General features: G+C 34.0%; 1 protein-coding gene across 2 annotated transcripts in view; it reads right to left on the minus strand.

Annotated features, from left to right (window-relative positions):
- Positions 1-448: 448 nt before the first annotated feature.
- The window catches only part of CWC22 (CWC22 spliceosome associated protein), a 52,385-nt gene continuing 36,634 nt past the window's right edge, over positions 449-16,199 (minus strand). Inside the window, exons 14-20 of one of the 2 annotated variants that reach the window (XM_019739361.3) lie at positions 14,189-14,249; positions 10,606-10,683; positions 9,777-9,929; positions 8,027-8,154; positions 5,948-6,049; positions 5,632-5,852; positions 449-1,296 (exon numbers count right to left, since the gene is read on the minus strand). In XM_019739361.3, the coding sequence (XP_019594920.2) occupies positions 710-1,296; positions 5,632-5,852; positions 5,948-6,049; positions 8,027-8,154; positions 9,777-9,929; positions 10,606-10,683; positions 14,189-14,249 (1,330 nt within the window). In that variant the 3' untranslated portion in view covers positions 449-709. The remainder of the gene's footprint in view (positions 1,297-5,631; positions 5,853-5,947; positions 6,050-8,026; positions 8,155-9,776; positions 9,930-10,605; positions 10,684-14,188; positions 14,250-16,199) is intronic. The other variant, XM_074338728.2, reaches the window with a different exon arrangement.

Below are 16,199 nucleotides of genomic sequence, written 5' to 3' on the forward strand. Positions count from 1 at the left end.
ATTAAATACATATTGATTCACCAATGATATAACTTCAAGGCTGAGAAAAAGCACTAATCACAAAGAATTTCAATTAAACGTTAATCTAGCAGTCCAGAGAGAAATGCTATCAATGAGAGAAGACCTAATTATAAGTAACATAGCTGTGTATCTGTTTAAAAACTAATATACACTAAGCTTCACCAAAACACTTGTGAAAAAAATTATACATACCTCTTTTGCTCAAGACATAATATAAAACTTCAAATAATTCCTCTACTTTAAAAAACAGGTGACTCCTAAAAAAGGTTCAGAGCATCTCACTAACAAAGCAAAAACGCTCAACTGAAGTGGTTCATTTATTTTGGTCTTTAGTTACAAATGAAAAGCTAGTAATAATGCATTATAATAATTCTATGAACTGGAAACATCAGAAAAAACTTTTGTCAATGAAAAAAAAAATCACTGATTTAATGAGCATTTGACCATTTTATTATCAAAATATAAGCAAGAATTACATCCCTCTCTGGTGAAACTTTTCAAATAATTTTTTGTGGAGGGCCTTGAGAAGCATGTTATATAAAACATGTTAAAATGACAACATTTTTAAATGTACAAATACAAACCAGTACTTTATACAAGAATTTTCTATAAAGTTCGTTAATCAATGTAGAAAATAATTTGTTTCAACTGAATATAAGGCATGTTCAGTTTCTGCAATTTTACACAATTATTTTTTTTGCTTTGTTGGAGACTTTTCTCTTCGCTGGTCCTGATTTTTCTTTGACTGTCTGGATTGTTCAGAGTACCTGCTAGATTTTTCCCATCGCCTCTCAGCACCATTCTGGTACCTATCCTCATCACTTCTAGAGCTTGAATGTTTTCTATTTTTTTCTCGTGACTTTGATCTATCTTTTCTTCTAAAGTTTTCAGTGTCCTTATTTCTGTGTCTATGCTCATTTTCAGAAAAAGAATTTCTTCTCTCTCCTCTCTTCTTTTTGGGATCATCATGCTTATTTTCCAAATCTAGGTACGTTTCTTGGTTTCTGTCACTCATGACTCTACTGTAACTATTCCGTTCGGAAGGAACACCTCTGTCGGAAGTGTACTTTGTTACGGGATCTCTCCAATTTGGATCTCTTGAATTTTTATCTCTGTGTTTTTCTGACCTCCTTTCTCTTTCAGTCCTTGTTTCTTGGTACCTTTGCTCTGGCCTTCTTTCTTCTTGTATCCTATCATTTGTTTGTTGCTTTCTAATCAATTTATCTACTTCTTTTCTTCTGGTGTTCCCTTGTACTTTCTTTCTTGTATCTTTAGCTGCACAGGTAAAATGAAATATAGTTAGCTTTACTTTTAAGCTAATTTCATAATTAAACAATCACATTTACTAATTCAGATAAACTGGATGAAAAGCTAAATTACTGAATGAAAAGTGTGACAGAACATTTCACAAAAATGTGTAATTTTTAAGAGTATACAATATATTGGTATTAGTTACCAAAGTACTGTTTTAATCCTTAGTTTCAAAACAATGAATAGGAACTTTAATTATAGCAAATGTTGTGAAATTTTTTATGGAGTGACTAACATGGTACATTTCCATTTACAAATTTTATTCAAAAACATAAATTGTAGTCCATACACATTATGTCATATGAAGTATTTTGTCAGATCCGGTACATAATCAAAATACAGTGATCAAACAATGCCAGCAACATCACTTCCTAAAGGTGGTGGTGGTGGTGGTGGGGCTAAAATGACTGGGTTTGCTTAACATGAACTTATGTACTTCAAATAAAAATTTTCTACAGAAACCACAGTTTTACTCTCCAGTGCTATTAGAGAAGCACCAACTGCACCAGTGGGAGAAGCTGTGTCAAGATATATAATCATAAGTTTTATGAGAGCCACGAAGCCATGATTCCTGAGAAAACTCTTCTAAAAAGGCCTTGAACAATTTAATTTTACTGATATAATCACAAATATAAAAATTAATTACAGTGAAATAACTTACCATCTTGAGCTATGAAACAAATGTATCATTTTATTTACAGTGTTATTTAGTTTGGGTACATACATCAAAGGTGCTGAGATGAGCAAAATTTTTGTTGAATTCATGTGTATATAGAAAGAAGGAAATAGGGTAGCAAACTACGTACTCTTATCCTATCTCCATCCAGGTCTCACTGTACCAACCTGTACTTCTTCTGCCAAATGCCTACCCTGGGTAGAGTCCATTGGTTTTCCACTAAGGACTTATTTCTCGGGCTCCTCACAAGCAGCTCAGCTGAGCTGTAGCTCCCCAAGAAGAAACCATCTGGCTCTGCGCTAATCAATGTCTCCCTGACCCTACTCTGCGCCGCTCACAGTGTTTTGTTCACACTAAAACATGAGCCATATAATAACATGCAATCTCCTCTCTCTGGTGTCTGCTTTAAAATTTTCTAATTTCGGGGCAACTCATACTGCTTTTATGCTATTTGATATTTTATTAATAAAATGGAAAGCTCTCTACTGCAATTGCATGATGACGCAAATTAATTTTGAATCAGCAAGCTTCCTTATTGCAGAAATTCATGCTGTGTTATCATCTGTTCTCAAAACAGATACACAAAATAACAAATTCTTTAGAATAAAAGAGGTGAATGTTAAATGAACAATGTTAGCATATTTCAATTCAAGAAGACTTCCTGGGAGCAAATGGAATCTTGCTCTAATAATACAAAACACTGAGAGTCCATAATTCTGGCTGCCACAAAGTATATAAAACATTCTGAACTGTAACAAGCCAGGGAAGAAGAGTGAAAAGATCGGGCTTCCAACCAACCAAGGCTACAGGGAAAAGAGCTCCTTTTCTGAAATATGCATTGAAAAAGAACAAATGATATGAATTTTACACAATTAGACTATCTCTTATACAGAATAAAATAGTATGGTGGAAGAAAGCAGAGCTGACCCTGGGGAAAACAACACAGACTTTTGTAGAAAATGGCACATTTGATAAAAAATCCTTTACTACAGACTTCCAAGCAGAATGGACAAGGCTGTAGAAGACCAGTGCCCTTGCTGAAAACAACTACAAATGCTTTATAAAAATTTAAAATCTTCTGCTTAAGGGTACTAAAGATCTGGAACAACTTGAGATGCTATAAAGGAAGGCAGTGCTCAAGGAAATGGATAGGAGTATGTCAAAAGAGCAAGGAGTCTACGTGAAGGAACTCCTAATTGCAAAAGCTGAAATGATCCGAACAACAAAATACATGACAGTATTGTAACCCATAAGATAAATATTCATGAGTCCACAATGATAAAATATATAATTAAATTAAATAATGGCGGTGGGCCCAACTCTTCTTACAGAAGAAATTGAATTAGTTCATGTAGAAGAGACAAATAGACAGGTCACCGTTTGGCAAACGCCACAGTCATAAGTGTTGCAGACAAGATATAAAGATAGACACAAATATTGGAAAGTGAAAGAGGAGAAAAAAGGAAATTTGCATAGAATCAATTATCTCCCTATAAGATATTAATATACAGAGAAAAATAGTTTCAATGAACAAATCCGGTAGACATTACCTGACCAGGTGATCAAAGTGATGTCACCAATACGACATATTGATATTATGAACTCCTTGATAAGATGCACTAAGAACACATGGATTCTACGGTATTCTGGCTCAAAATGTATAACCCATTCAAATCATGAGAAAATATCAGACACATATCCATACTGAAGGACACCACAACTAAGTGACCAGAGGACTTAAAAAGTGTCAAAGCCATTAAAAACAAGGAAAGTCTGAGAAACTCTCACAGGCTGTAGAAAAATAAGAAGAAATGCCAATTAAATGCTAAGATCCTGGAACAAGAAAGAGGATGTTAGTGGAAACACCGGTGAAACGCAAGTTAAGATTCTGTTGTTCGGTTAATTGTATTGTTCAAATGTAAATTTCCTGGTTTTGATAAGTGAATTATGGTTGTGCAAGATACTAACATTAGGGGAAGTTGGGTGAGGGCAATATGTGAATTCTCTGTACTATTTTTGCAATTTTCTTATGACTTAAAAATTAAATAAAATGAAAAATCAAAATCAAAGGAAAAAAATATAAGGCATCAGACAGCTAGCTGGCAAAAAAAAAAAGGACAAGTAGGGCTAAGATTTAAGAAAAGGCAGAACCACAGAGAGGTAAGCTGACATTATATTGCTACCCTGTCCCTGGGAGCACCTGCTGATGCAGAGACCAGCAGAGCTCTGGCAGCCTGGCAGGGCTGGAGTGACAAGGATGGGATTAGCTGTTTGTGACACACACACACACACACACACACACACACACACACACACACACACACCAAAAGATACATATCCAGAGTACATAAGGAACTCCTAGAAATCAACAGAAAAGACAACTTAATTTTAAAAATGGGCAAAGACTTGAACAGCTACTTAACAAAAAGAAAATTTCCAAATGGCCAATAATAAAATGGTGCTCACCTTCATTAGAGATCAAGAAAATGCAAATTAAAACCATAGTGCAATACCTTTACACATCGATCAGAATGGCTAAAATGAAAACAATGGTCAATTAGAGTGTTAGTGAGGACAGGAGCTATGGGAACTCTCATACATGGCTGATGGGGGCGTGAATTACAGTCACCACTTGGAAACGTGTTTGACAGTATCTACTAAAGCTAAATATACATTTAGCTTCAACCCAGTGATTCTACCTCTAGGTACATATCCAACGGAAATGTATGTATGTCCTTACACACACACACACACACACACACACACACACACACACAGACACACAGACACACACAGACACACACGCGCGCATGCACGTGCACTCAGTCACCAAGATATGTACAAGAGTATTCATGTATTCATGGGAACACTAACTATAAATCTAAACTGCAAATGAGTAAAAAGAATGTTAAATAGACTATGGTATATTCACATAGTGGAAAACTATACAGCAAGAAGAATGAATGAACTAAATGCAATAATATGGATGAATCTCACAAAAATAATTTTGAAAGATAAGCCACACATAAAGGAGTTCCTACATATGCGTACAATTATAAAGTTAAGAACAGGCAAACTACTTTACGGAATTACGAATCAGAATAGTAGCTGCCGTGAGGCAGTGCATGGGAGGAGGGGCAGTACCGGGGACAGGGACCAAGGACACTGGGGGTAGTTCTTGTTCTGGGAGCTAGCTACATGGATGTGCTCTCTTTATGAAAATGTACACAGCTTACACTTATGAGGTACACACTAAATGTGTGATACATGTCAATAACTAACAAACCTTCACTATTAAAAGTAAAAACTAAAATGTCTTTAAAATATCAACACCAGGAAAGCTCCCGTAAACTAGGTTGTAGATACTATAAATGGTATTTCAGTCATCACTCAAATAAGTATTTGCCAATGAAATATCCTCATGTCTATGAAGTCTTCCAAAAGGGAATCTTAGCATCGCACATGTTTTAATTCACTCTGACTGCAACAGTGACAAATGATCATTTATATTATTAATTGTGGCTTTTAAACAATTAAATCCTAAAATAAATAAAAAATCAAATTATTGTGTTCTCTCATTGTAAGCATCACCAGCGCGATCGATTATAAGTGAGTTTCAATACCTGAGGCAGAGCTCTGACTACTGGTGGATGAAGAGTCGCTCTCTTCGCTGGAAGACTCTGGACTGCTGTCACTGCTGTCTGAGTCAGAGGCGGAGGAGTCAGACTCTGAAGAGGAGGACCCCGAAGAGGAAGAAGAGGGGGAGGACTTATTAGGCTCAACGTCTGGTTTCTGTGCCACGATGACCTTTGGTGTATTTTTGAGATGCTCACGTAATTCATCCCTAATCAAAAATATAATCTCTGTTAGATTTTGCTTAGAAGGCAACTGTGAGATAATTTTGTAAACTGAAAATAAAATTCTGAAAATGATCCTTACGTTAAACCTCCGAGACCTATAGAAGTAAAAAAGTTGATGGCAAACCGAGTGTTTCTGGGATTATCTCGGGGTAACAATCCTTCAAAGAATGGCTGTAGGGTTCTAAAAAAAAAAGGAAAAAATGCACAAAAGAAAATGGATTGCTTAAGGATAAAAAGGCAAAGTTCTTACACAGTAATTTTTCAGATTTTCTATGTATTAAATTAGTACATAAAATACAACCAAGTGAATAATTTATATAATTTATTAGGTTAAACTACATGCTATAGAAACGAAATGAGTAGGGTCAAGTAATAATTTAGTAAACTTAATTTCTGTAATTATACAACAGAGGGAGGAGGTCTTTAAAAACTTTTTTATACACACACCACACACATACACAGAGAACAGATATATGTATACAACATATGCAAACATATCAATGTACATATGTATATACAGAGGGTGCCAAAAAAATGTATACACATTTTAAGAAAGGAAAAAACTATTAAAATTGTAATGCTCAATACCACATATACTGATAGCAAACAATGAATACAAGTCATGTATATACATTTTTTGGCACCCCTGGTATATTGTATGTGAATGTCTGTTGTATGTATACAGAATGTATATTGTATGTATACAGAAAAGTAAAAAAAAAAATCCTCCTGGTGTGTGTATACACAGCGGACGCCAAAAACTATACACATTTTAAGAAAGGAAAAAACTGTATTAAAATTATAACAACATACACTGATAACAAAAGATGAATACAAGTCATGTTTGACTTTTGCAATTATAAGAGGTGTTCAAGGTGGTTACCATCAGCATAATTTTAATACAGTTTTCCTTTCTTAAAATGTGTATACATTTTTTGGCATCCTCTGTATGTATGCATTGTGTACGTATATACACACACACACAGACACACACACACAGCACTGTGCGAGGCACGGGGGGGCGGGGGAAGCAGTAAACAAAAGGGAAAAATCATGAATGAAGATTACATAGAATTATTACTTCTAGGGAGGGAAACAAAAAACATTAACTACACAATGTGGTTTTGGACATGTGGTTTTCAGTACCACACTGAATGACTAACCAGAAGTCAGGGAAAACTATTTCATAGAAAAGGTGACAAATAAGATGATTGAGAGTTTGCTGGACAGAACACAAGAGGGATTCTCAGCTCTGGAAATAGAGGTAAGGAGGCTGAATGAGCCAGACCTGCTTAGCCAGCTGGGCAGTGTTGGTGCGGCTGGAGCACAGCTTGCTGGACTGGTGAGGGCTCACAACTAGCTGAGCCTGGTAAAGCAGACAGGGCCCTTTAAGTGCAGAAAGCCAAGGGAAGAGGGTACAGCACAGGGAGAGCACACAGAACTTGACACTGGGCGAACAGTGGGGAGAGGCAGGCTGAGGAGATGACAGACTGAGAAGAGTAAGGTAGAATGACAAGAAAGTGAGGAACCACGTGGTCAGCTGTAAAGTGAAGCCGAGAAGTCAAGGGGCCTGAGGACTGAGAAACACTATATGATGTGGCAGGTAGTCACAGAAATTTGAAAGGGTGATTTCAGGAGTGTGAATGGAATAGAAGCCAATGTGAGTGCCCATGGGCAATCTGAATAAACAGGAAATAAGAAAGCTGGAATAGATTATATACCAGTCCTGGAACAAGACCCTAGTTCAGTGTAATAATCTGATCAATCACATGACATATTCATCTGTAGACATTCACAATTGTCCATTGATAATAAAAAGTTAATCAGTGTTTCAAGGCTCCAAATTAGGGTAACAATGAAAATAAAAGTATAAATACTCATCACTGGAAAACTCCAGTGAACATGCAAAAATGATTTTCTATGTTTTAACTAAATTAAAAGCAGCATCAATTCTGTGTTTTCTCTACTGAATTAAAAAGCATCATTAGAAACTGCATGTTGTGCTGGGATGCAGAATATGAGATCTGGGGTAGTAACTAACGAATGAATCAAGTCCTAGGGGCTTAACTCTTGTTTTTACAACCAAGGGTAGACATGTCACTAAAGTGAAAGAAAACACCTGAGGACAGTAAAAAGAAAAAGTGCATGACAAACTTACTCATCCTTTAATCTTGCATTGAGTTTAGGAAGCCCCATGTATTCACACAGTTCTTGGAAAAATATTTTAACAAAAATTCTGCTGGACGATGTAGTAGTTTCTTCGCTCAGCTTTATACATTCAAGAACCTGAAAAATAAAATGCAAAAAGACTATTTAATTTTGTTCAAAAGACAAAACAAAGTGACCAACGTTTATAATCTCTGAGTTTCTCTTGAAATTAAGATTTAATCTCATCTTCAATCAGAATTATCTCTGAATATCTTCCCTTGTGCTGATCTATATCATTTCTTGGCAAAGTTTAAGACTAGTTTCTATGCTAATTTTCAAAATGTTAAGATGCTATAGAAATAAAGTTCATTCTCTTTGTTGAGCAATGTGTTTTTTATAGCAGGGATATATTCTGCCTTGACTGTATAATTTTGAAGCAAAGATAACTAGCTCCTAAGCTTCACTCATCAAAATGTGGGTATGTGATGGTTTGGGGCAAAACGCCACTTAGAGCATTAGGCTATAGTTTTGTATAGCACATATAAACATGATAAGGGTAAAGATAGAAAGAGCGATGGTTTGTTCTGAATACTAAGATTGAGACATAAAAACTGAAATGCATAGGGAGATGTTTTAGGGCAAATAAAAATAAAAGCAACCTCCACTTTGTTGAGTTATGTGTTCCACGAGTCCATTTGCTTTCATTGTTTAAAATTTTAATTTCATCTCCCCAAAGAGGGGAAAAAAGAAGAAAAATATCATGATTTGGATCCTACGTTAGCTTACAAAATGCGTATTAATGCAGCTGGACATACTTAGTACTTAAAATATCACAAAAATCTATCCAACATTTATAAGCTCAATGATGTTGCTTCGTTCTACCATTAGGTTGCAGTATTCTACAATGTGATCCTCTTCTTTCTTTCTTTCCTCTGGTATGCAATTTCTTTCCTCCTTTTTTTTTTAAATTCCTTCGGCAACGTTGCTTTCCTTATAACCTATCACTTTTTATTCTGTATTACTGCTATGGGTATATCTTAGCTCTTCTCACTAATACGGTAAGTTCCTTGAAAGCATGGACCATATATAATTCACTTAGGATTCCCAGTCTCTCTCTCAGTAACTGGGTACATAGTTGGTGGCTAAATAAACGGTGTTGAATGAACAGTAGTTGTACAATAAATGCCAGCTTAATGAATGCATTACAAATACCAATCCAGTGCAATTTCCTCATCAAGAATACCTTCCCCTGTTCTAACTATGACTACAAGAACTCCTCCCTATCTCTTACCCAAATTCAATGTCTGCTAAAAAGAACACATCCTAAGACAATCACCTTTCTCATGTCCTAACTAGAAGAAACACTGATAGTCCCTCAGAAACTAAGCAGTAACTCAGAGATGCATAACCACAAAACTATTGACATAATATAAGTGTACACACGTGTATATACACAGATGATAAAAATCTGTAATCTTTTCTCTGAAAATACTCATAGCCATCACTATTAAAAAGTACTGTGATGTTTCGACTGTTAATATCATCCAGGATGGTATTTTTTACACTCATGCACTATTTACTTAGCTTTTTGATCCCATGTTATATGAACATAACCTCAAAGATAGCCATTATAGTAAAAGTTCGCTACACATTTCATTTTAAAAGTACATTTCCTACATAGGAAAAGTATGGCTCTATTATACTTAATACAAATCTGAGAATAATAGGGGATTAGGAAGGAAGTATAAACATCTACTTACACTCCATGGAAGTGAGTCAGTGTACAGAAGGTGAGCGAACATCTTAGCAACATTTCTCAATTTGTTTGTTTCCAAGCGATGGATGGTATCATATTGTTCTTTGAATATACTTTCAAAGGATTCCATGTATTCTTTTTTTAGCATGCAAAATCGCTAATAAATTACAAAATTGAATGTCAATACCATTAAAAATTGCATATCAATACCATTATGAGCATATTAAATCCTTCTAAATTTGTTGAATCAGAAAAATACATATTTTGTGTATCACATCAATCTTTTGGTGCTATATGATGAGATGCCCAAAAAAGTTAATATATATCATCCTATCTACCTGGTACTTATATACTACAATAAAATTATACAGATCATAAATAAATTATACAAATTATACAAATCATAGACAGATACATTTGTATACTATACAAATAAACTTCACTGTGGGTTGAGTTTGGATTTAAAAATCATTTTAGCTCATGCGCTATTTGTGCTGCCTGAACATGCACTTCACTTCGGAAGCTGCTTTCAGATTTTGAGAAGATAGCATTTAATTGTCCCCTTTGGGAAATTTTTTAAATGCGTGTAGAATTTCAAAAAGTTCTGGATTAGTGCCACGCAATGGTAAGGGACTACAAAAATAAAGTGGGAAAGGAGGACGGTATGGAAAGTAGAAAACCTGAGGAAGGGAAGAACAATTTACTTTTAGCAAAGTTATGTTATTATATTAGACCAGACCACAAAGCACACACATTAATCCACAATCTTCATGTTAAGAATTCCCTTAGTGATTTCATTAAATTCCAACATAAAAAATGAGGCTGGAACTCACCCCAGCTAATAAGCCAAAAAATTTCTCGTAGGTCCTTTGTTGAGCACAGCAATCAAGTATCATGTTGCAGAGCTCTTTCTATTTGGAAAACAAGTAACATTAATGATTCAGAACATAATGAATCCATGCTGTATGGTACCTTATCAATATGATAGAGGCTGCCTGAATTTTTAAATAAGGGTTTAAAAACACAAAACTTGCACAACTTTGTAAACTTTAGTTAGTAAGTCAAAATAAAAATTCAATCTATGTGATACCTATAGTTTTTAAAAGCCTTCGGTCTGGCTGACAGTTTCCATATATCATTTATGCTAATTAATTATAAAATTCTAAATTCATATAACTATGAAGCACTTTAAGAAAACCTAGCATATGAAACAGATACATCAAGAAGAGATTGAATATACTATATTCTAAAACGATTCTATAAAGAATTCTTTTAATGATAGATCACCAATATGTCTCACCAATACATCTAACAATTCAATTAGACATCTTCCAAAGATTTAAACTGAATTATTAAGAAATATATTTAGTTAGTATGGAAAAAGCAGAACAGAATCTTTACAAAAGCATAAATAAGCACAGCTTCAATGTTACTTAAATGAGCCTCTGGTTGATAAAGAAAAAATATATTTAAAAGAACAAAGACCTCTGTGGCTGAATTTTCTAGCCTCAAAATAAATGTTACGCCTATAGATCTGTCTATAGCTGGATCTATACAATTAGATGGAATCCTTCCATAACTGCTGGAATACATGTATTGTCCAATCAGCTATTTAAGTGCCTTGAAAACTCCTGTGACAATTCTGTTAAACTAATAAATGCAAGAATAAATCTAGGATCAGAAAAATACCATCTTCACAAATGATTTATAATTAACAAATATTGTTTATTCCTGAAGTAATTCTAATCAAATATATATTGATTATAGCAATTTCATAGATGAAGAAACTCATGCAACATGGAGAAATCAATGGAGACAAAATGAAAAAGGCACAACTTCATTCTCTGACCACTGTTGTAAAATTGACTACATATCTTTTTCTATAAAAACACTTATCGAAAATTTAACATTACTTTTTTTCCAAATGTAGTAACTGTAATATATTTGCTTTCTACAAACAGAAAGCAAGCCTATAAAATATAATGTACACACTCTCAGTTCATTTTTACTTGTATTTGATTTATCTTTATAGCTCAATTAGCAATTTTGATATTTTGTCATATTTAATAACACAAGATGCGACCTAATAAATCAATATTTTTAAAAATTAGGTCAATATGTATGTACTGCATATATATATGTGCAAGGGAGAGGAAGGGGACACCAGAGAAGCACAGAACAGACACTAGAACCAAGCTGTCCAGCATCGTAGCCCATAGCCACATGCAGCTGTTTAAATGTAAATGATTTAGTATCAGGAAGCTAACATTTTAGTTCCTCAGGCACAGTGGTCACAACGTAAGTACTTAAAAGTCCTATGTGACTAGTGTCTACTGTACTGGACAGTGCAGAATATGAGTATTTCCAACACTGCACTAAGTTCTATGGGACAGTGCAGCTCTAGAAGCTGATCATCTACTTATAAAACAATCTACTCAAAGGCCTCACTTCACAATGGAGGGTTATTTTCAGATGTCTTTATACTGCTAGTGTTAGGTTTTTAAGATTAGTCACAAGTTGCCTCAATCAAATAAGGTGTTTGTAAGAGTATAAGTTCTGAAAAGATGTACTTTGTCAAAATTTAACACAGTACTAAAAATTTAACGAGACTTTTCTCACTTCTGCCTTATTGTGAGTTTGATATATTAAAATGCATTTTCAGCTTTTCTACCAACATTGTATTTTACAATAACAAGAGTTAATCAGGTTGTAAACAGTATAACAGGGCAATATGCTGATAGCATTGTTAATACAGTCAGCATTACTTACAAATTACTTTCTTCCCTAGACCAAATGCAATTACAAGAGTTATTCCCTGTGGCTTATAATAATTAAATATTTTAACATTTTAATTAAATATTATAGCAGTTTAGGACAGTCTTTTGAGTACATGAAAATAGATGCACTAATACACTCTTCCAAATGTTACTGAAATATGTTGAGGTTAGTCCTAGAACAACTATCATCTGGATTAATATTAATAAAAATGTATAATGACTTAATTATATTCCTCAAATAATGTGACAAGATCACACAGTAATTTCAGTTTCAATTATAATTTTAAAGGTTAATTCACTAATTTATTTCCTTCCAATGACAGCACATCAAGTGTATCAGAGTACAAACAGGTACACTACACTATTTTTAATATTATTAACATACCCTTTACCAAAATTTAAGAGGGAAAAAAAATAATTTGAAAAGAATAGTTTCTTCTCAAAATTCTATACTATGGCATTCCAAGAAAATCTACATTCTAGAAAAAAGGTTGGTCAACTTTTTCTCTAAAAGGCCACATAGTTAATATTTTAGGATTTAGAAGCCATAGGTTGGAGTCTGTTGCACTGGTCAATTCTGCTGCTATAGGGCAAAAGTAGCCATACACAACCAATGGGCATGGCGGTATCCCAATAAAACTTTATTTATAAAAATTGGTAGGGGTCCTGGGCCACAGTCTGCCAATTCCTGTAGGAGATCACATTTAAAGCCTTAAAACAAAGAACTTACATCTAATGGTAACTTAGCTCAGATACTCAAGAAGATCTTTTGAAGAACCAGAAACCAAACAGCCTATCAGACTCTGTGCTGGGTTTAGCACATGTGCGGCAAGGTGTGAAAAACAAAATCCCGCGAGTCTTGGCTCAGGTTTCAAGCATCTAAAATTTGGATGAGCAGGGAGCAACATACACAGGAGCACAACTAGAGAAAAATACCCAAAATAATCTATTTCATCCAGTCTTTAGTATCCTTGGCATTAGCGTTCTGTGATACTTTGAATAGTGAAGTTTATATACTGAGTAATAAGACTATGAGTCCCATGAGCTAAGAGGGGGCTAATATATATTTTATAGATGAATCCATGAATACCTTGCTCTGTGCCTAACATATAAGATATACTTTGTTGAGTGAATTAATGAATGAAAAAAAGATACAGATTCTGTATAATTAGATATTCTGTTAATTAGATATTAACAGATATCTAATTAATGCAAAGTAACAACATATATGATGATTTTTATAATTTCTACCACAAAAGAATACTTTAGTGCATAACGTAGAAACCGAGTAATTCATTAAAGAACAAATTTGCTACTGTATTTAAGCCATTGTTTGCTTTACAGGCAACCATTAAGAAATTTATGCAAAGTGTGGTGTTTCAGAGACTTCCTCCCTTTCCCACATTCCATTCAAGCAGTCGTTTAATTCACTAGAATGAGTAGCATACACAAAATAGTCCAGGACTCCTAAATTCTGAGTTATTTCAAACTTTTTGAGTTATTTTAAATTTTAGAAAATCTACATTTAAATAATATTTAGTATAAAGTTATTATTTCAATTCATGAAACCTATTAACTGTCTTAAACATTTTTATAACCAATATACTTCCTAACAGAAAAAATATATATATTAACTTACTGTTTGGCTTTCAGGAAACTCCATTTTCAGCAATTTGTGAGCACATTCTTCAAAATCTAAACTGTAGAGATAAAATGGTCATAATAATTAGGTGAAAAACTCGCAGCATAGTTAAATTGTAGTAATATTTACTATCTTTTATATACAAGAATCTTACTTTAATAATTGTTTTAAATATTTATTATATTTTCATATTATATTGTGTATATAAAAAAGACATAGCTCTTAACTGCACAAAGATTGAAGTACTGATACTTACTACAATATGGATGAACCTTAAATTATGCTAAGTGAAAAAGGTCAGCCACAAATACCACATATAGTATGATTCCATTTATACAAAATGTCCAGGACAGGCAAATACACAGAGACAGAAAGTAGACTTAATTTTTATTTTACTGCTAACCATTTCTACTTCGCTCTAATCCAAGTCAGAAGAGGTAAAAGATGCTCCAGGAGCTCAGCATGACATCTAGTGCCTAATCACTTTTTATAAGTTATTTTGATTCATACCCAAATACAGGACGTCTACATTAAAAAACAAAACAAAAAACCAAAAACAAAAAAAACCAACTAAGTATAAAAATAGCAAATAACCAAACTCAAAAGAAAAAATTTTGCTTTTATACAACAGTCATATAAACTGCATTTAAAATATCTTCAATATGCTTCACCTAAGAGAATTATCAACACGTGAATTTTGATGCAGAAATGTTAATATATCTGTACTTTTAGAATGTTCAAACTAGCATTCTTTTGATAACAGTAGTGTAATATAATCATCCACTGAAATACGAAGTGTGAGCAAATGATACAGTGAATGTTTAAATAAATAAAAAAAATTATTACAGTGAAAGACACATTGCCATTAATCCTCCTCAAAATACTTCCCGTCGCTTCAAACACACTTATCCTATTATTCTTGCCACTTTCTGAAGCGGTTCTGGAAGTCTTCTTTTGTGAGTGTCTTTAGTTGCACTGCCATGGCTGCCTGAATGTCCTGAATCGATTTAAAAAATGTTTTCCTTTCACGGTCATTTTGACTTTGGGGAAGAGCCAGAAGTCACACGGTGCCAGATCCAGTGAATAAGGTGGATGAGGAACATACCATAATGTTCTTATTTGACAGAAATTGCCATCCCAGAAGCAATATGTGACACGTAGCCTTGTCATAATGGAGGATGAAGTAAAGACATTCACGAAAGAAGACTTCCAGAACCATTTCAGAAAGTGGCAAGAACTATGGGATAAGTGTGTTTGAAGTGAGGGGGAGTATTTTGAGGGGAATTAATGGCAATGTGTCTTTCACTGTAATAAATTTTTTTTTAAACATTCACTGTATCTCACATCTCATATAATGATTATGAATTTAGTTTTATCGGTCATCAGTATTCCTTAGCTTGTTTTTATTTATTGGGTTTCATTGGGCACAACAGGGTAATAACCCAGGATGATACCAGGTAATTGCATAAAAAAAGAAAACCCTAAAATGGAAAAATTTATATCAGGAAAGGCTTTTATACCAGATAATATTAAACAATATCTAGCACTAAGATGAAAAAATGTGACATTTTCTTTTCTAATGTATTATTTCTAAAATGTGCCTATTAATCCAGTTAAGATCCTACTACTGGCATGGTACTATGTAGCAGTCTATGTAGTTTTTTCCCCACCTAACATTGTATCAGACCACCTGCCAACATCCATAACAAAGCTCAATTAACCTAATTACAATGGTAGCATAAACTGGACATTTTGATTATTTGTATTAAACAGTAAGATCTTCTCCTTTTTTTTCATTGAAAAATTCTGTATATAATTATCTGTCAATATGTATTTCTTTAAGAAATATAATAATGAAAAAGAAGGGTCGAATGGAATGAGTACCAAGCCCTTGATTCATGTTACCAAAAGGCTTTCCATAAAGAAGTCTATCAGCATGCGTATCTCACCAAAACCGTCATTAGTACTGAGTGCTGTTGCTTTAATAAAACAAACCACTTAAGCTGTT

The sequence above is a fragment of the Rhinolophus sinicus genome, chromosome 17, assembly GCF_057876585.1.
Source record: "Rhinolophus sinicus isolate RSI-liver-muscle chromosome 17, RSI-T2T, whole genome shotgun sequence".
NCBI classification, from domain to species: domain Eukaryota; kingdom Metazoa; phylum Chordata; class Mammalia; order Chiroptera; family Rhinolophidae; genus Rhinolophus; species Rhinolophus sinicus.